Source organism: Heterodontus francisci, chromosome 27 (assembly GCF_036365525.1).
Source record: "Heterodontus francisci isolate sHetFra1 chromosome 27, sHetFra1.hap1, whole genome shotgun sequence".
In the NCBI taxonomy this organism is placed as follows: domain Eukaryota; kingdom Metazoa; phylum Chordata; class Chondrichthyes; order Heterodontiformes; family Heterodontidae; genus Heterodontus; species Heterodontus francisci.
In genome coordinates this window covers 11,046,801-11,067,314 of record NC_090397.1, presented here as the reverse complement: position 1 = coordinate 11,067,314, position 20,514 = coordinate 11,046,801, and the positions used below count along the sequence as shown (strand labels likewise).

At 45.9% G+C, this 20,514-nt stretch overlaps 1 protein-coding gene across 5 annotated transcripts in view; it reads right to left on the bottom strand.

Moving 5' to 3' along the window:
• The window catches only part of cep83 (centrosomal protein 83), an 81,229-nt gene that overhangs the window by 6,071 nt on the left and 54,644 nt on the right, over nucleotides 1-20,514 (bottom strand). For all 5 annotated transcript variants that reach the window (XM_068058805.1, XM_068058806.1, XM_068058807.1 and 2 more), the window contains 6 exons: nucleotides 15,056-15,205; nucleotides 13,281-13,356; nucleotides 12,606-12,763; nucleotides 5,673-5,802; nucleotides 5,478-5,578; nucleotides 2,200-2,386 (listed from right to left, as the gene is read on the bottom strand). In XM_068058805.1, the coding sequence (XP_067914906.1) occupies nucleotides 2,200-2,386; nucleotides 5,478-5,578; nucleotides 5,673-5,802; nucleotides 12,606-12,763; nucleotides 13,281-13,356; nucleotides 15,056-15,205 (802 nt within the window). The remainder of the gene's footprint in view (nucleotides 1-2,199; nucleotides 2,387-5,477; nucleotides 5,579-5,672; nucleotides 5,803-12,605; nucleotides 12,764-13,280; nucleotides 13,357-15,055; nucleotides 15,206-20,514) is intronic.

Here is a 20,514-nt window from a genome sequence, read left to right as displayed (position 1 = left end):
ATCAAGAACCCACAAACCTATCCTATCATACTTGAATAAATGTAAAAACAAGTCTTAGTGAAATATGTATTTACTATATAAACTGAAGGAACTTGTTTGAAGCCACATCTTTAAAGTGAGTACTTGTATAGAGTATTTCCCTTGTTAGAGACTGATAACTATCATTCTCAAGAGGCAGGAGGCAAGCAAGTACAGTTTATGTAGTATAACAACTTGAGCAATGATTAGTAAGCCTAAAGCTGAGATGTATGTATGCCACCTTCTTGTGCCACATGCCGGGGTGACTTCTCCAAACAAGTCCTTACTCCTTTTGGGAGCATAAGAACGTCATAAGAAATAGGAGCAGGACTCGGTCATACAGCACCCTCCCCACCCGACCCTGCCCCGCCATTATATAAGATCATGGCTGAACTTCTACATCAACTCCGCTTTGTCACACCTTATACCCGTATCACCATCCTGACTTGGAACTATACCACTGTTCTTTCAGTGGGTCAAAATCCAGGAATTCACCCCCTAACAGCACTCTGGGTGTACCTACACCACATGGACTACAATGGTTCAAGAAGGTGGCTCACCACCAACTTCTCAAGGGCAATTAGGGAATGGGCAATAAATGCCAGTCTTGCCATGGATGCCCACATCCCAAGAACGAATACAAAAAACCCTCAATTTCCTTAGTACTCAAAAATCTACCGATCTCAGTCCTGCATATACTCATCGAATTAGTCTGTGCTAAAGAATTCCAAAGATTCACAAACCTCCGAGTGAAAACATTTATCATCTCAATCGTAAATGTCTGATCCCTTTTCTTGAGACCATGACTCCTAGTGCTAGACTCTCTCGCCAGGGAAACAGCCTGTCAGCATCTATGCTGTCAAGCCCTCTTTTATACGTTTCAATTACATCATCTCATTCTCCTGAAAGCCAGAGAACATAGGCCCATTCTAATCAATCTTTTCTCATAGGACAGCCCTCTCATCCTGGAATCATTCTAGTGAAGAGAGCTAGGAAGCTCCACAGAGCAGTGTGTAAGGGTAATAGAGTGATCAAGAGTGGTACAGCAGAGGGAGTAGAAAACGAGGAGTGAACTGATATTGGAAAAGCAGAGGATGTGTGGGCTAACATATGACTGAGAGGGGCAGGTGTTGAGGTCATAGAGGGATTTGAAAATGAGAACAATGTCAATTTGCTGGGATATGGGGAACCAGTGGAATTTAGCAAAGATGGTGGTGATGGCAGTGCAGTTGATGATGTCTGTGACTGCTTTCTGTTGCAATGTATAGTGCGGAGTATAGTCAAGAAAAGTGGCTAGGAAGACATTGAGTTTCAAGGTGGTAGAATGCAGATTAGGGGAAAGGCAGGGAATGAATACAAGGCAATGTTTCACAGGTAGAGGAAAGTGGCCTTGGTAATGGAAAGAATTGGGGAAAGGTGCTCAGTTCATAATTGAGAAGTACTTGAGATTCTACACCTGTGGGTTTGGCCTGAAATAGCACCTAACGACTTTGTTGGAGTGAAGGCCAAAGCCTACTGGAAGCTGAGGAAGATAACTTTGGCTTTGCCGAAGAGAAGAAATGTTGCCTTAATTGCTTTGAAATTGGACAGATAGTAGGTGTTTGAAGCCTTAGCATCAAATGGAGGAAGCACAGAGAAATGATTGTTGCTGCATATTGGTGTATATGTGGAAGCTTACCCTGAGCTTTTAACTTAAGGGGTACTTTCTCATAGAATCATTCAGCATAGAAGGAAGTAATTCAGCCTATTGTGTCTATGTTGTCTTTTTGAATCAGCTATCCAATTCGTCCCACTTACCTGCTCTCTTCCCATAGCCCTGCAAATTTTCTTTTTGATAGAAGAATTTGCCAAAATGATTTAAACTATAAAACTAGTAGTGCTGAAACAAAGTTCCTCTCACAGCAGAGCTGACAATGTGATTGATAACTGCAAAAAGGGACTACAACTAGAAATCATCCTGAAACGTATTTAGTAAAGAGAATGAACAGGAAGCTCTAAAGATCAACAACCCTGTAATTTTTTCCAGCTGGATACACAGTGAATATGAAGTATAATTAATATAGAAAATGTCTCACTGATTGGATATTGTGTTTTGCATTTTAAAATGAATTAAATACAAAATTAAAATTGACAATTTTTAGCAGATTGAAGACATGCACCAACTTCTCTAAAATTAAGTACCTGAATGTTTACGAATGTTGCTTCTGTGCCTTGCATTAAGGTAGAAGATAGAAAATTGGTTGAATTACACAGACCAGTAGTTGAAAAATTTGCTCCCAAAATGAGCCTTCGGAATTCATTGTGTCTACGCTGTAGATCCTTTAGTCTTTTCTGAAGTCTGGCATAATTTTCATAGGGAATATTTTGCCTAGAAAAAGAATTGATAATTCCAAGGTTGAACAGAAGTATTCAACAAATCACAGCTTCCCTGCCCCTTCCACACTAGTGGTATAGGTTTACCCTACATTGCTTATTATTACTGTGACTTGTGATGGTCACACTGACAACCAGAGCTGAGAGAAAAACAGTTTCCAAAGAATGTATAAATATTGATAGATGTTGTATTACTTTAACCCATTGAGTTAGCATTAATGTACCGCCACAAAAAATTAAATTTTTGTAGTTTATTCCAGTAGTATTATGAGTATTTCATGAACAGTGGGGAGTGGAGGAAGAGTTCTGGGGGAGTTGTCTCACTCTGAATTGGGTAAGGAGCGTGGTTCTAAAGGTAGTGGCTCACCAGTGGTTACACAGACCATCTCCAATCATTTTGTAATTTCTCCCTGGCTACCGACATCTCATTCTGTCTGCAGAAAACTCTAAGTCTATCAGCTGCACCTTCTCCACTTTTTAATTCTCCCTCTTCTGGCCTGTCAGCCACACCACAGCTCTGTTCATCTCAATAATTATCTTGCCTCCACATTCAGAGTCATTGTCTCCAGCAGATCCACCCTCACTATACCCCCGGTACAACAGTCACCTCCATAGATTTGAAACTGTGGGTCACAGACCAGACCATAGCTGCCATGTAACCAACCTGCTTGCCCACCTCTAGATCTGGCTTGAGCACTTCAAACAGTACAATCTCCCCCTCTCCATGGACAAATCCTATTACTTCAGGACCATCCCTGGTCAACCCATAGTCCTCCTCTTCACCATAAACCTTCTTTCTCACATCCTCCATTACTACCTCTGATTCTAGATAGGAGAAACTCACTGGCTTTTTTGTTTCCAACATCAAGGCCATTCCTTGGCTGCTTCTGCCTTTCCTTTCTCCTGCCAATCAGTCCTCCTACCCAAGCATATCCCAAAACTTTTCATCTTTCATCCCTCCCCATCCAGCAAGTAAACTAATTTCTGCCACAAAGTCCATCACATTTTCCCTGAAACCCCTTTCAATCCAGGTCTTAATTACTCATTATTTATACCTCTCTGACTCTTGCTCACATTGTCAACCTTCCACATAACTTTTGACTTTATTTGAACCCATACAAATCTAACTTTAATTCTTCAGAACATTTTCACCTTTGGAACACCACAAATGCTACTTGTAACCTGTTCTTTTTTCCAACATCCTCAAACGTATCGTCACCCAACTACTCTCCCCTCTCTACCACCATTCCCCATTTTAGTCCATTCTGATCAGCTTGCTGAGACTGGTCAAAGTCAATAAAGACATCCTGCGTCACCAAAACTGTAGCTTGCTGCCTTCCTCATCCTATTCTCCTCCATGGTCTACATCAGTGGTACTACTGCGTCCTAGTTGCACACCTACCCATTCCTAAGGAATCAGTACACCATCTTGGTATCTCTTCCCTGCACTGACAACATTTCAAAAATGCTATATTGACTGTGAAGTATCCTGAGGTACCCTGCGGTTGTGTAAGGCACTGTGTAAATGCAAATCTTTTCATTATCTCCCTCCCATAGCCAGAATAGCACCTCCACTGTGCCCCAGGGCTCTATCCTTAGTGTCATCCTATTCCTTATGTACATGCTACTCCGGCGGCACAGTGGTGCAGTGGTTAGCACTGCAGCCTCACAGCTCCAGGGATCCGGGTTCGATTCTGGGTACTGCCTGTGTGGAGTTTGCAAGTTCTCCCTGTGTCTGCGTGGGTTTTCTCCGGGTGCTCCGGTTTCCTCCCACAAGCCAAAAGACTTGCAGGTTGGTAGGTAAATTGGCCATTATAAATTGTCACTAGTATAGGTAGGTGGTAGGGAAATATAGGGACAGGTGGGGATGTTTGGTAGGAATATGGGATTAGTGTAGGATTAGTATAAATGGGTGGTTGATGGTCGGCACAGACTCGGTGGGCCGAAGGGCCTGTTTCAGTGCTGTATCTCTAATCTAATCTAATCCAGTTGATCATCCACAAGCATAAATTTGGCTTTCACATGCACAATAACACCAACAAACTCTACTCTCTCATACCGCCATTGCCTCCAAGGTTGCTGCTCTACTACCAGAATTCCTGTTCAATATTACAGCCTGGATGAGTCTAACCTTCCTACACCACAAGATCGTGAAACTGACTCCAGCTTCCCAGACTGACTGCTCAGGTTGAAGGCAGCAGTGCAGAATCCCAATAAAGTTTGACAGTGAGCTGAGTTTTCAATCTCAGATCTGGTCCATTGTCAACACCACCTTTCGCCACTTCTCATTCCACTGCCCACTTACACCCATCTCTAGCTCACTCCCTCTACAACTGAAACACTTATCCCTGGCGTCATTACCCACAAATACCTCAAATGGTCTTTTCGCTTGTACCCTTCATAAACCACAGCCCAGTGTCTGCCTCTTCCTCCTTTTAAAATAATCTAAGGTTCTTCTGAGTTTAGCAGCACTCTATGGTCATTGGATGAGAGAAACTGAGCTGGGAGCAGAGGCAGAGAGAGCAACTGGGAGCCAGAATCTTTAATGAAAATCTCATTTCAACTTTTGTGTGTTGTGTAGCCAAACTATTAAATCTATATTAGCTACACAAACTATTAAATACACAAAGCAGAATGGGTAGCACATCTTCGTATTATAGAAGACTGAGGGGGTGATCCGATTGAGGCATTTACAGTGTTGAAAGGATTTGATAAGATTAATGCAAAGAAACTATTTCCTCTGTTGGTGAATTAAGAACAAGGGAGCATAATCTTAAAACTAGAGCTTGGCCATTCTGGAGAGAAATCAGCAAGTACTTTTTCACACAAAGGCTAGTGAAAATCTGGAACTCTCTTCCTAAAAATACTGTGGATGCTGGTCCTTTCAAGACTCAGATTTTTGTTACGCAAGAGGATCAAAGAATATGGAGCAAAGGCAGGTAAATAAACTGAAATGCAGATCAACTGTGATTTGACTGAATGATGGAGCACGTTCAAGATACTGAATTGCCTCCTCCTGTTCTGATGTCTCAATGGAATACCTTTGTTAAAGTCAAGTAGAAAGCAAGAGTGAAAAATTGACTTACTTATACGTGTGTTTCTCAATTTCTAGCTCTTCTTTCTTTGCTTCCAGCAGTTGTACCTTTTCCTGTAATCTTTTCTGCTTACTTTCATTCAGTGTTTTTCTCTGTCAAAACAGAAGCAGAAAAGATAGAATTTCTGTGGCAAGGTTGGATTTCAACAAATTCAGACTTTTGGTTGATTAAAGGAATGGGCAAGACCTTCTTCTGAGCTAAAGCAGCACGCTGTAGTCGGTCTTTGGCCTGGCAATACTTCTCCTCTAGCTCTGCGCTACGATTCTGCAGCTTGTGTTTCTCTTCCAACCACTCTATACGCCTGTCTTCCACCAGTCTGTGAAAAATATAACATAGATGATTCAACTGCCTTGGGGGTTATAATACAAAGCAAAAGTTTACAAAGTAAAGCTTTAAAGAACACCAGCTGGACTACGAAACTGCTTAATTGCTATCGTTTGTCAATAGTGCAAAAACCAAATGAAAGACTTGCATTTATATAGTGCCATTCATGACCACAGAATATCCCAAAGTACTTTACAGCCAATGAAGTCACTATTGCGTTGCCAATTTAGCAGCCAATTTGCTCCTACAAACAGTAATGTGATAATGACTTCATATTCTAGCTTTTGTGATGTTGATTGAGGGATAAGTATTAGCCAGGACACCGGGATAACTCCCCTGTTCTTCTTCAAAATAGTGCCATGGATCTTTTACATCCACCTGAAAGGACAGGCGAGGCCTGGGATAACTTCTCATCCAAAAGAGAGACTTTTTAATTAAATGCAAGGATACTTTAAATGTTTTATAGCCATTGCACTTTAGTTACTACAGTCCATAATAAACGTTTTCTTTTGGTGCTTAGTGCCAAAATAACATTTATGGTTAGCAATGTATTACATTTTTATTGGTTAAAAATAGGAGTGAATAAAGGCTAAAAAACATCAGGAGAGTTTACTGTGATGGTAAAAAAAATGAACATTTTTGCCAGTGGGTAAATTTCAAGCTCTTATTCTGGTCAAGAGTATTGTGGTTATCGAAAACCAAAATAATTTGCAGCTCCACTGATCTAGCATATTATGTTAGGCCCACACACTGCTTTTTAGCGAAATCCTTCCATGTGAAAGTGTGCAAGATACTCCAAAATGTGCAACTCAGATCTTTGTGCACTACGAAATGGAATTTGGAGCTGAATGGAAGTGCCATCACTGAAAAGCAGAAGTGACAGACAGTCAATGATGCTTGAGTACTTTTTAAAACTTACTGCAGGCAGCTCTACCACAAGGAGGGAGGGAAGTAGTCAAAGAAATTGGGGTTTTCTCTGCCAGGATGCTCTACGGAATCCTGGCTTCTTAACCTCCTTTTCCACCATCTACATTTAAGCTTGGCCTTTCCACCTTCTCAATTTGCTTTGAACATTTCCAACAACCATCCATAACAACACTTCTAAAAAAAAATACCTGATTAGTTATAAAGCATTTTGGGACATCCTGAGGTCGCAAAACGTGCTACATAAACACAAGGCTTTCTTTCTATATAAAATACTGGCCAAATTTGTGCAGGCAAAGGATTCTAAAATTTACAAAATGTTATCCCCAACCCCCCAGAAATCATCATAATCTACATGCTTTACAAGTGGCATTACTTTCAGGACAACTCAGAGTAACCTACCATCAACCAACTAAAAGATACTCTTACACTGGCTCTCTCATAGTAATAGGCAATCAATCACAGCAAAGCAACACAACTTTCCATATAACTAAAATTTGCTACATCATATTGAACCAGATTCACTTAGCTACGGTCACTCCAGTACACAGATTCCGTAATAGGGGTGTCCAAACCTATCGCGTGGGGGGCCACATAACAATATTTGTCTTACATAGGGGGCTGGTGAGACAATTTTGGAAAGATAAAGGCATTAAACAGTTATCTTACTATTAATCAAAACAACAAACGTGCACTTTTGTGAAGAAGCTTCATATGAGAAGATTAATTTATTGACTTACTTTCTCATCACTGTTGGATACTGATTTAGTGCAATACCAAGCACTTTTTTGCTTGCACAAGTAGTCAATGTTGTACTTGTGGCAATGCGGAGTATTCCAGATAGACGTCCATTTGTCAGGAGTGATCTTGATCACTCACTCTCCCTTTGTCTGGCTGTCTGTCTCTCTCTGTCTGTCTCCCTGTGTCTCCCTCTCAGTTACCCCCTCCCCTATGTGTTGTCCCCCAATTTTCTGTGCTGTCCTCGCTGAGTCCCCCCCTTCTCTCTCTGTTCCCCCCTTTCTCTCTCTCTGTCCGCCCCGCCTCTCTCTCTCTGTCCTCCTCCCCCCCCCTCTCTGTCTGTCCTGCCCTCCTCTCCCTCTATCCTTCCCCCTCCCTCTCTCTCTGTCCTTCCCCCCCCTCCCTCTCCTCCCCCTCCCTCTCTCTCCTCCCCTCTCTCTCTCTCTCTCTCCTCCCCCCTCTCCCTCTCTCTCTCCTCCCCCCTCTCTCCGGATCTCTCCTCCCGCCTCTCTTCGGGTCTCTCCTTCCCCCCCACCCCCTCTCATGATCTCTCCTCCCCCCTCTCTCCGGCTCTCTCCGCCCCCCTCTCTCCGGCTCTCTCCTCCCCCCTCCCTCCGGCTCTCTCCGGCACTCTCCTCCCCCCTCTCCGGCTCTCTCCTCCCCCCTCCCTCCGGCTCTCTCCTCCCCCCTCCCTCCGGCTCTCTCCTCCCCCCTCCCTCCGGCTCTCTCCTCCCCCCTCCCTCCGGCTCTCTCCTCCCCCCTCTCTCCGGCACTCTCCTCCCCCCCTCTCTCCGGCTCTCTCCTCCCCCCCTCTCTCCGGCTCTCTCCTCCCCCCCTCTCTCCGGCTCTCTCCTCCCCCCCTCTCTCCGGCTCTCTCCTCCCCCCCTCTCTCCGGCTCTCTCCTCCCCCCCTCTCTCCGGCTCTCTCCTCCCCCCCTCTCTCCGGCTCTCTCCTCCCCCCCTCTCTCCGGCTCTCTCCTCCCCCCCTCTCTCCGGCTCTCTCCTCCCCCCCTCTCTCCGGCTCTCTCCTCCCCCCCTCTCTCCGGCTCTCTCCTCCCCCCCTCTCTCCGGCTCTCTCCTCCCCCCCTCTCTCCGGCTCTCTCCTCCCCCCCTCTCTCCGGCTCTCTCCTCCCCCCCTCTCTCCGGCTCTCTCCTCCCCCCCTCTCTCCGGCTCTCTCCTCCCCCCCTCTCTCCGGCTCTCTCCTCCCCCCCTCTCTCCGGCTCTCTCCTCCCCCCCTCTCTCCGGCTCTCTCCTCGCCTTTCTCTCTCCTCCCCCCCTCTCTCCGGCTCTCTCCTCCCCCCTCTCTCCGGCTCTCTCCTCCCCCCTCTCTCCTCCCCCCTCTCTCCGCCTCTCTCCTCCCCCCTCCCTCCGCCTCTCTCCTCCCCCCTCCTCTCTCCTCCCCCCTCCCTCCGGCTCTCTCCTCCCCCCTCCCTCCGGCTCTCTCCTCCCCCCTCCCTCCGGCTCTCTCCTCCCCCCTCCCTCCGGCTCTCTCCCCCCCCCTCCCTCCGGCTCTCTCCTCCCCCCTCCCTCCGGCTCTCTCCTCCCCCCTCCCTCCGGCTCTCTCCTCCCCCCTCCCTCCGGCTCTCTCCTCCCCCCTCCCTCCGGCTCTCTCCTCCCCCCTCCCTCCGGCTCTCTCCTCCCCCCTCCCTCCGGCTCTCTCCTCCCCCCTCCCTCCGGCTCTCTCCTCCCCCCTCCCTCCGGCTCTCTCCTCCCCCCTCCCTCCGGCTCTCTCCTCCCCCCTCCCTCCGGCTCTCTCCTCCCCCCTCCCTCCGGCTCTCTCCTCCCCCCTCCCTCCGGCTCTCTCCTCCCCCCTCCCTCCGGCTCTCTCCTCCCCCCTCCCTCCGGCTCTCTCCTCCCCCCTCCCTCCGGCTCTCTCCTCCCCCCTCCCTCCGGCTCTCTCCTCCCCCCTCCCTCCGGCTCTCTCCTCTCCCCTCCCTCCGGCTCTCTCCTCTCCCCTCCCTCCGGCTCTCTCCTCCCCCCTCCCTCCGGCTCTCTCCTCCCCCCCTCTCTCCGACTCTCTCCTCCCCCTCTCTCCTCCCCCCCTCTCTCCGACTCTCTCCTCCCCCTCTCTCCTCCCCCCCTCTCTCCGGCTCTCTCCTCCCCCCCTCTCTCCGGCTCTCTCCTCCCCCCCTCTCTCCGGCTCTCTCCTCCCCCCCTCTCTCCGGCTCTCTCCTCCCCCCCTCTCTCCGGCTCTCTCCTCCCCCCCTCTCTCCGGCTCTCTCCTCCCCCCCTCTCTCCGGCTCTCTCCTCCCCCCCTCTCTCCGGCTCTCTCCTCCCCCCCTCTCTCCGGCTCTCTCCTCGCCTTTCTCTCTCCGGCTCTGTCCTCCCCTCTCTCTCTCTCTCTCTCACTCTGACTTGCAGGGAGCAGGAGTGCTCAAAACAGCAGCTTTGTAGTTGGTCAGCTTTTTTTAAAATTAGGCCATCAGTTTCACAGCTGCCAGGTGCTGACATCGGGAACGGCAGTTTCCCAACTTTGAACAGATTCGGGTTTTCTGGCAGGCTTTTAAAAAGTCAAAATCCGCCGGAATACTATTTTGAGATACTTTAGCATATTAGAGGAATTTTGACCAGTTACTGAGTAATTCCAGCAGCCAGAGAGAAGGAGAAGGCAACTAATTTTAAGGCTGCTGAAGTAGTTTCATTATTTGTTATGCAAAGTTTGTTCCGTGTCTTCAAAGTCAAGACTATCTGTTGAACTTGCACACTGCTGAATTAGGTTACTCAACATTTGACATCGCAAGTCTTTTTTATTCACAGAGATGAAGTTATTTTCTTATGAGACCTTTTTTTTATAAAAAGAAAAAAGTTGAGCATAAATTCTGGTCTTCTGCAAGGCACTTGGGATTGTCATAGAGTTATACAGCATAGAAGCAGGCCCTTCGGCCCATCATGTCGGTGCCGGCCATGAAGCACCCTATCTATGCCCCTCATAATTTTGTATACCTCAATCAGATCCCCCTCAGCCTAAGGAAAACAACCCTAGCCTATCCAGTCTCTCTTCATAGCTGAAATGCTCCAGCCCAGGCAACATCCTGGTGAATCTCCTCTGCACCCTCTCCAGTGCAATCACATCCTTCCTATCATGTGGTGATCAGAACTGTACACAGTACTTCAGCTGCGGCCTAACTAGCTTTTTATACAGCTCCATCATAACCTCCCTGCTCTTATATTCTATGCCTCGGCTAATAAAGGCAAGTATTCCATATGCCTTCCTAACCACTTTATCTACGGCACAGTGGTGCAGTGGTAGGCACTGCAGCCTCACAGATCCAGCGACCCAGGTTCAGTTCTAGGTACGGCCTGTGCAGAGTCTGCAAGTTCTCCCTGTGACCGTGTGGGTTTCCTCCCACATGCCAAAGACTTGCGGGTTGATAGGTAAATTGGCCATTGTAAATTGCCCCTAGTGTAGGTAGGTAGCAGGCGAATTGAGGGAAGGTGGGGATGTGAGAGGGAAATGGGATTAACGTAGGATTAGTATAAAATGGGTAGTTGATGGTCGGCACAGACTCGGTGGGCCGAAGGGCCTGTTTCAGTGCTGCATCTCTCTCTATGACCTATGCTGCTGCCTTCAATGATCTATGGGCAAGTACACCAAGTTCCCTCTGTACTTCCTAGGGTCCTACCATCCATTGTATATTTACTTGCCTTGTTAGTCCTCCTAAAATGCATCACCTCACACTTCTCAGGATTAAATTCCATTTGCCACTGCTCCGCCCATCTTACCAGCCCATCTATATCGTCCTGTAATCTAAGGCTTTCCTCCTCACTATTTACGACACCGCCAATTTACGTGTCATCTGCGAACTTACTGATCATAGCTCCAATATTCACATCTAACTCATTAATATACACTACAATACAATGTGAACCACGACCTCTGACTGTTCACTCTCCCCCTTCAGAATGTCCTGCAGCCGCTCCGTGACATCCTTGACCTTAGCACCAGGGAGGCAACATACCATCCTGGAGTCACGCTTGCGGCCGCAGAAACGCCTATCTTTATCCCTTACGACAGAATCCCCTATCACTATAGCTCTCCCACTCTTTTCCCTCCCCTCCTGTGCAGCTGAGCCACCCGTGGTGCCACAGACTTGGCTCTTGCTGCATTCCCCTGAGAAGCTATCTCCCCCAACAGTATCCAAAGCGGAAAATCTGTTGAAGAGGGAGATGGACCCAGGGGATTCCTGCACTACCTGCCTAGTTCTTCTACTCTGCCTGTTAGTCACCCATTCCCTTTCTGCCTGAGCAGTCTTTACCTGACTGAGGCCTGAATTCACTACAATTTCTCTGATATATGTGGATACATGTACATGTTTATCACACAGAGTCACTGAATACTGAGTCTGGCTGTTCCCCAGACTTTAGACTACTGGGGCGGAGGGGGGAAAGCGGCTTCAGTTACAGTGGATAAAAATATTAGGAGAACAATGTAAAACTAGATGTAAGGAAACTCTGCATTCTCCCCATCTTGTTAGCTCGGCAACTGACAACATATGCACCCACTATGCAACAGCAGAATTAAATATGTACTACAAAAAGCCTGAGAGCTTTAAATAGAATCATATGAGAACCTTAAAGAATATGAAGAATCTCACTCTGGTGCCCCTTCAAATTCCCAGTTACCCCACATGCTGCAGTTGCTATACATTTTCCTTAAAGTCCTTTTTCTTAAAACTTTTAATTACTTAGAAATATTCCCTCAAAGATTTTAAAACAAAACAAGCTTTGGGAAAAGATAACATGCTCAGAAAATAGCTAATTACTCTCCTTGAGCAGTCCCATTCCTATTGCAGCTATATTTCAAACAATTAAAAGATGTGCAGTAATTAAAATTCATCCAGTATCCTAATCCAAATTAATGTGGTGATTACCTAGGCCAATGATGTAATCTAGGTGCAGAGCATGTTCTAATAATTGTCTCCATGCAGTCCAGAGAACTCCACCACATTTATTTAATGCAGTGGGCTACACCTGGCTGGGGAAAGTGTTTCAGCTATGAACTTAAAAGGATGTTATTTACAGAAGTCTTTAGTTCCACATTCACTACACAAAATAAGGAAAATATCAATGTGAACTTAACAGTTAAAATGCTGCCAGTAAAGTTCTTCTATGTCACAAGAAACAGCTGCTTACTTTTCAGCTTCCTGCTGTGCCCGCTCTGCTTGGCTTCTTGCATTTCGTATTTCCTCTTTTAATCGCTCCAGCATTTCTCGCAATTTGTTATTTGTCTCCTGTAAATCATTCTCCGACTGTGATATTGTGTTAAGCTGCATCTGCAGTTCCCTAATTTGCTTTGGGGGGGAAAAAATCAAATAATTTAGGTCCAGCTGAGAATGAAATTTACTTTTAAATTCAATCTACTCTCTTCTGAATTTATGCTTGCAGTTCAATTCCTCTATCAGCTATATGGGATTGTTCAATATTCAGGGTACTTTCCAACAGGAAGAGTTACAAATAGTTTTTCTGGAGAAGTCTCAACAAAAAAGATTGTACACAAAGTTCTAAAAGTGGTTTAAATGCCGTAAGAAATGTGTACTTTTGTAACTGAAAAGTAGTTAATTTGTAGTAGCATAAATTCTTACGTTTTTAGCAGCCATAAGAAAGAGCGAGCAAGGATTCTAAAATCAGATTCCACAAAACAGGGTCAAGAAAGGTTATAAATCCACTCCGTAGCAGACATTAGAAAGGGATGGAAAAATGTGTGTTACAATGGTCGGACACTTCCCATTCAATAACTTTCCGTTTTTGGTAAGTTTCTTGACTAACATATCCAAAACAAAGGGCTTATAGAGTGATTTGGTAAGGTACCTGTCTGAACTCAGCATTGTCATTCTTTTCTTTTTCAAGTTCATCTATTTGAAGCACTTGCTGTTGAAGTTTAGATCTACAACAAAAAACAGCAAATCGGCACCAAAATTTACAATGTACTGGAAAAGTTCTTTCTATGCAAGTCCGTTAATCAAAAGTACAATAGATCACGGTATTTATTGAAACTCATCTTGATGTGTCCCCACCACTCCGGCACATTCTTCTCCTTTATGCATCTGACCTTGTTCCACCACTCTCGCTTCTCTTAAAATCCTCGTTATCTAAAACCCACCCAAGTACCATGCCAAGTTTTTAGAAACCATAGAAAATGTTACGGCACAGAAAGAGGCCATTCAGACCATCGTGCCTGCGCTGCCCATTCTAACCCCTCCTTCCAGCAGCCCCTCATCCTCAACGATTCCAATCTCCATCCCAACTCATCATGCTATCTCTCCTGAGTTCACTGCCCTCCCATCCTCCCTTAATGTCTCTCTCTATACAAACACCCCATCCTTCGACAATATTCCTATTTTGTCAATCACAGATAAAGCCATCTTTGTTCTCTTCCATGTTTCCTTCTTCACCTATATGGACTACGTTCTCCCTCTTACAAATGAACTTTTAAATTCCCAAATGTATAGCCATTGACCACAGTATCTCTGCGGCTAACTGATCTGATCAATTACTCTTACCTTCACCTTTGGTGCCCTTGCCCCCAACAAAAACCTTACTCTCTCTCACTTTGGTTGTTCCACTGGTACAGCTCTCAAGTCTGCTCCCTGAAGTCCAAGAGCTGCATCCTTGAGCTTTTATAATGGACAACTGGTTTAGCCATTCATCACTAGATCTGGCCGAACCACATAAAGCACTGTCAAAGGCCTGTTCTACGCTGCCCAGCTTCTCTTCTCAATAAGAACAATTTATTGGATTTAGATAAAATACAATACATCGGTGGTTCACACAGAGGGTACTGAATCTTTGGAATTCTATATCCCTGAGCTAAGGAAAATATTCAAAACTGAGTATGATAGATTTTTGGGCACTAAGGGAATCAAGGGATATGGGAATGGAGTGGGAAAGTGGCATGGATATAAATGTTCAGCCATGATTTTACTGAATGGTAGAGTAGCTGGAGGGGCCACCTGGCCTACTCTTACCACTTATGTTCTTATAATATAATGCATTAGAGTGGGTTATTTGTAAATCCTTACAAAACCCAAAACAAAATGACGAATGGTTCAAATCTATTGGTTCTATTGATATAATTTCCAAAAGGAAATGCTAACATGCTTTCCTTAAACCCATTAGTCTGGGATCAAATCAAGCTGGCTGTTGGGATGTAGTCCCTCTACGCTTGTTGAAAGGCATTTGAGCGGTCTCCAAAGCCACAAGTCAGCATAAATAGACAATCTCTCTTGAAGCTCAGACTCAAGGCCAGCTTGTGTGGAAAATGGAAAAACTCCCAAAGAAGATCAAGGGGATGCCTTTCCAGGGTTAAAGCACGTGGCTGCAACAGACCAATGGGTGCGTTTGATGCTGAGTGATTAAAGTGGGAAAGATCAGCCATTACTCAGCCCTGACAACAACCCCCCCAAAAAACATTCAAAAAAGAATCTTGCAAATAGTTTCCATCTTGAGAGTAACAAGAATTTTATAAAAATATTCATATAAATAAGACAAGACATCTTCACATGAATTAAAGATGCAAAAGCATTTCAAATTCAGGCTCTGTGAAAAATATCACCTAAAATATATACTAGTGCTGCAGTTCTAACCTAAGGTTCAGGATCTCCCTCTTGGATGCCTCCTCCGCCAACTGCACAGCATGTAGTTTCTCTCCCATATGCTCCTTTTCAGCATTCCACGTCATATCCTGCTCAGCCTTCAGTCTTTCCAGGTCAGCGACTTTATTCTCCAGTTCTAACCTTTAAATAAGTAAACAATTTAATTAGCTCTTCAACATGGAGAGAACTGGGCATGTCACCAGTGTCCATAATGAAGTCCTCGGGTGTGAAACTGGACAGGGGACGGGACACAAAACAAGTGGTACCGCATTGCTCGACCACTGCCAAGCCCCGCCCGATATTCTGGTCCACTGACTTGAATAGAACTGAAGATTGGATGTGTCACCTGTTTAGTGTCCCCCCCCACCACCCATGTCCAAATTCACACTCCACTTCCCCCCACAGCCCCCTGCCCTCCAAAACCTTTAGAAAAATTACATCAAGTGATAACTGTTTGCAAAGGTTTTGTGTTAAAGCTATTGTGACGATAATGGGAGGCACATATGAAAATGTTATTCATGAAATAAAAATAAATTGCATTTATATAGCATCTTAGGATGCCCCAAGGTGCTTTCCCACCAACAGATGACTTCACAAGTGCAGTCACTGCTGTTAAGTAAGTCAATATGGCAGCACAGCAAGGTGCCACAAACAGAAAATAAATAAATGATCAGATCAATTGTTATTTTGGTGGTGTTGCTTAGGACACCTGGAGAAGTATCCGAACAGGGAGACGCAGTCTAGGTTTAAAGTCTCATCCAAAAGATGCCACCTCAGAGAGTGTGGTTCTTCCTCAATACTGCACTGAAGTTCAGCCTAGACCATGTGTTCAAGCCCTTAGTGGGCCATATTGCCACTATTTTCTAAATCCAGAGATGATAGTGTAACCAACTACGTCAAGCTGACAGTTGCTCAGTATTATACTTGCCAGGCACGCACCAAAGTGTATGTCTACAAATATGATGACATTTCCCTCCGCAATTTTTGTTTTATGAAATAAGAACATTTATGATGCGAATTTTATTTTTATTCCATTGCATTGTAGTCAATTCATGTATTCATTGGCTACAGTGACTAAAAGACTTTTTTTTTTAATCAAAGTTTGTACTGAAAGTCACTTCTAAAAGGCGTTGCAAATGTTGCAGAATTTAGGATGGCATATATTAATGCGCATACTATTTTCAAGTTACCTAATGTGAAAGCAAAGTTAACATTGGGTGGAGTTTTATGGGCTGTGCAAGAGCGGATCTGGTGACATGCGGGGTGATGGAACTAGGCGGGAGGCGTTTTTTCAGATGCTCAACAGCAGGATATTTTAGAGGAATTAAGTCGGCGGTGGGTTTGCAGCGTTCCCTCGGCACGGTGGCGGATTGCAGCTTTGCATTCATTTAAACAACATGAATACTCATTACCCTACGTATAGTTACAATTCAGCCCCATCTTTCAGATTAAGTGAACAGCAAGCACTATTCCTGTGCCATCAGCTTCACGATTGTTTTACCATGGCATGCAGCAGTCAGATTTGTGCAGTTGAGTCTCAGGTCTATGCTGTTCTCTCTTTAACTCCGCAAAACTAATGCCGGCATTGGAATAGATGTTTCCCTCCAGGCTCGGCACCAACAAGGATGAATCTTCTCAGGAAACGGCGGCGAAGGCATGTGAGGGCACTACATGAAAGATCAGGGCAAGGTAGGGAAGGCTGGGTTGACAGGGTGTATGGAGGAGCAGGGGAGGTGGAGTGGAATGTCCAGGGTGTTAAATGGTTGCTGTTAATGTTGAAGCTGCATGTTGTCAGCTGCGAGGGGTGGTGAGTGGATTACAGCATTACAGTGTGAAGATATTTGGTAATGGCCTAAAGGGAGGGATGAGTGCTGTCAACGTCGGGGATCTGTGGGGCAAATTGAGGGTACTGGCTAACAGAGGGAACGGTCACAGTCAATGAGGGTAAATGGGTTCTGTAGGGGTGGGAGAGGAAGGTCAAGACTAATAGGTGGGTATTTGACAACTTCATAAGGAGGGGAACAGGACACACGGCAACAATGATCAGGTCGATGTGAGAGGAGCAAGGATAAGATATTAACGGAAGTAGGAACAGGGGGAGGGATGGATTGAATAAATTGATGATTACATTGTGCACAGTAATGAGGGGAGGCTCAATGGTTACAGAGCGAAGGGGAACAGTAATATTGGGTGGGTCAAGGGTGATGGGTTCAACCTGGAAGGTTGCAGGAGGCTGGAAATGGATAGACTTGCCCTGAATTCCATGCACACCACTTTCTGGGCAGCACAGTGGCACAGTGGTTAGCACCGCGGCCTCACAGCTCCAGCCACCCGGGTTCGATTCTGGGTACTGCCTGTGCGGAGTTTGCAAGTTCTCCTTGTGGCCGCGTGGGTTTTCGCCGGGTGCTCCAGTTTCCTCCCACAGCCGAAGACTTGCAGGTTGATAGGTAAATTGGCCATTATAAATTGCCCCTAGTATAGGTAGGTGGTAGGGGAATTGAGGGAAGATGGGGATGTGGTAGGAATATGGGATAAATGTAGGATTAGTATAAATGGGTGGTTGGTGGTCAGCACAGACTCGGTGGGCCGAAGGGCCTGTTTCAGTGCTGAATCTCTAAATATAAAATATAAAAATATAAAGATAATGGAAACCACGTGGACACTCAAAGATTGCAAGGAGAGTGGCAGGAGACAAAAGATAGTGGTTGTGTCTTCTATCTGGCTGCAATTTGAAGGCAGATATAAAGGAACTGATCACTGCCTCCACATTTCAGCTTACTGGTAACAGGGCCAAATTGCCATGCTCTGCTTATTTATTGTTCAGAAAAACCGCAGCGCATGGGTATCATAAGACTAGTACCATGGGAAGAGGAGCAAAAGGGAGAGACTAAGGAGGGCTCTTTTCCCTCAACTCATGACGTCTGAGCGCCAGTAACAGGCAGGACAGGAAGGTGAGGATGCTCCGAATAACATCCAGGAACGGCTTTATTGAAGACGGGCACTGGCACGTCATTGCATCTTCAGGACAAGGATAAAAGACCTTCAAATGTCAGCAAGGCAATGCCAGAGACGCCCAAGGATGTCATGTGAAATGGTCACAGAAATTTGAAGCATGACCTGCAGCCACTTGGCTTCGGTGGGAATCCCATGCCAGTTGCCCTCAAGGTGACTGCTGCACTCAGTATTTTTTGCAAGGATCAACAGGCAACATATGTGGCATCACACAGTCTGCAACCCACAGCTGCATCAAAGAGGTGGCCAATGTCGTTTTTTGACGTGCCAACGATTTCACCTACTTACCTGTTGACAAGGAGTGCCAGGCAGTAAGGTCTCTGGCCTTCAACACCATCGCCAGATTCCCTAGAGTGCAAGGAGTGATTGACTGGATTCCTGTGGCCATTAAAGTTCCCTGGGACCAGCCTGCTGTGTTTGTCAATCGCAAAGGTGTCCACTCTTTAAACTCAATTAGTTTGCGACCACAGGAGAAGAATCATGCACATTTGTACACGTTTCCCATGGAGCTGTCATGACTCATACATTTTGAGGAACTCCCCAGCTGCCAGTAATTTTCAAGGAACCAGCCGAAGTGGACAGCTGGATCCTGGGTGACAAGGGTTACCCCCTTTGTATATGGTTGATGACACCAGTGTGTCATCCGCAAAGCGTTGCTGAAGAGAAGTACAATGTTGCTCACACATCCACCAGGGGCATCATTGAACACACCACTGGCATGTTGAAAATGCGATTCTGCTGCCTTGACTGGTCTATGGGGCTCTTCAGTACGCGCCACAGAAGGTGTCAAGAATTATCGTTGTCTGCTGTGCCTTGCACAACCTTGCAATTAGGCAGAGAAGCAGGAGGAACACCAGTCCTCCTCACATGAGGATGACTATGAAGAGGGTGAGGAAGAGGACAACAGTGACAATGACGCCATGATCAATATGAGGGTCATGGAGAGACATGTAAGCGACATCAAGGAGAACCTTATTAGATGCATCTTTCAGCCAACAATAAGCCACATCATTAAGGAACGCTGGGAGGAGAAACATTAAAATTCCCCACAGAAATACCCTTTTGCATTAGGTCTTATTCATCACTGCAAACGTAATGAAGCATTGCTGCACTTTCATGTGATTGGCACTTGAAATCATCTCTGGACTGCGATGAATGTGACTACACACCACCGCAAGCAGTGCTAACGTACGACCGCAGGAACACAAAAGTAAGGTATGGCATTAGTGGAAAAAGTGATTAATCATCAATAGGAAAACAGCCATCATTGAAGACTGAAGTCTCAGAATTCAATGAGAAATGGAAAATGGACATTTTCTGAGATGCATTGCAAACATCAATGCGCTCCTGCCATAGGCCTCCAAAGAACATCTTTGTTTCCACCTGAAACCAAGCAGAAGTTGTTCCGAAGAAGGGTCACTGACCCGAAATGTTAACTCTGCTTCTCTTTCCACAGATGCTGCCAGACCTGCTGAGTGATTCCAGCATTTCTTGTTTTTATTTCAGATTTCCAGCATACGCAGTATTTTGCTTTTATTACAGAAGATTAACGAGAGTGGATCAAATTTTAAAGGAAATAAAGATTTATTGAAAAATCTTTACTATTATCACAATATGTACATCATTCGTGCCACCTTCGTGCTCAAAACTTTTTCAATTTTCTTTTACTAGCACTATGTCTAGGTGCTACCCCAACATTAGCAGCTGAGTTGGAGGCAGTCTGCTCAGTGCACTGCCCCATTGCTGTGGATGACCGTAGCAGTTGTCCTCTGGAGGAACGGGGCCTAGATGGTTCCATCCTACTGGGGGTCTGCAGCAATAGTGCTTGAGTATTTCCATATACTCACATGCTGGAGGTAAGGGGGCCAATGTCGGGGTTGGGGGAGGTGGAGAGGGTGAGATGCCGCTTACCCTGGGGGTGTCCTGAGAGGAAGACCCTGGGGCAGCTGGCACTAGTGTCTTCTCCATCTGTGTGCACGATGGCACCTGCCTGTCTCCCTGAGGTCCAGGTTCCGCATCTCCCTCTCGTTTAGACTGCTGCACGGAGCCCACAGCAACATTGATGGAGTGCAGGTCAGTGCAGATATGACTTGAATGCTCAACCAGACTCGCCATGGAGCTCGCCAGTCTATCAATTGAGGAAGCCATACACTCAAACCCCTAGGACTCGGCAGATGTCATGGCTTGCATGGATTCCTCCATGGCACATGCAAAGCCATGCATATGCTCCCTCAGCTGCTGGGCTGTGTCTGTGTCATGACCACCAGCTTGTGACCCAGATTCTAATCTTAAACCCCCCCCCCCCACCCCCCTCCACCATCCCCCACAGACCGTGTGGATGTATCTGCAGTGGCGCGTGACGGTGCACCCTCTGGGATATTGGCTTCTTCCTCCCCAGAGGAGTCTTGGGTCACGTGGCATTCCACAACTCGAGTGTG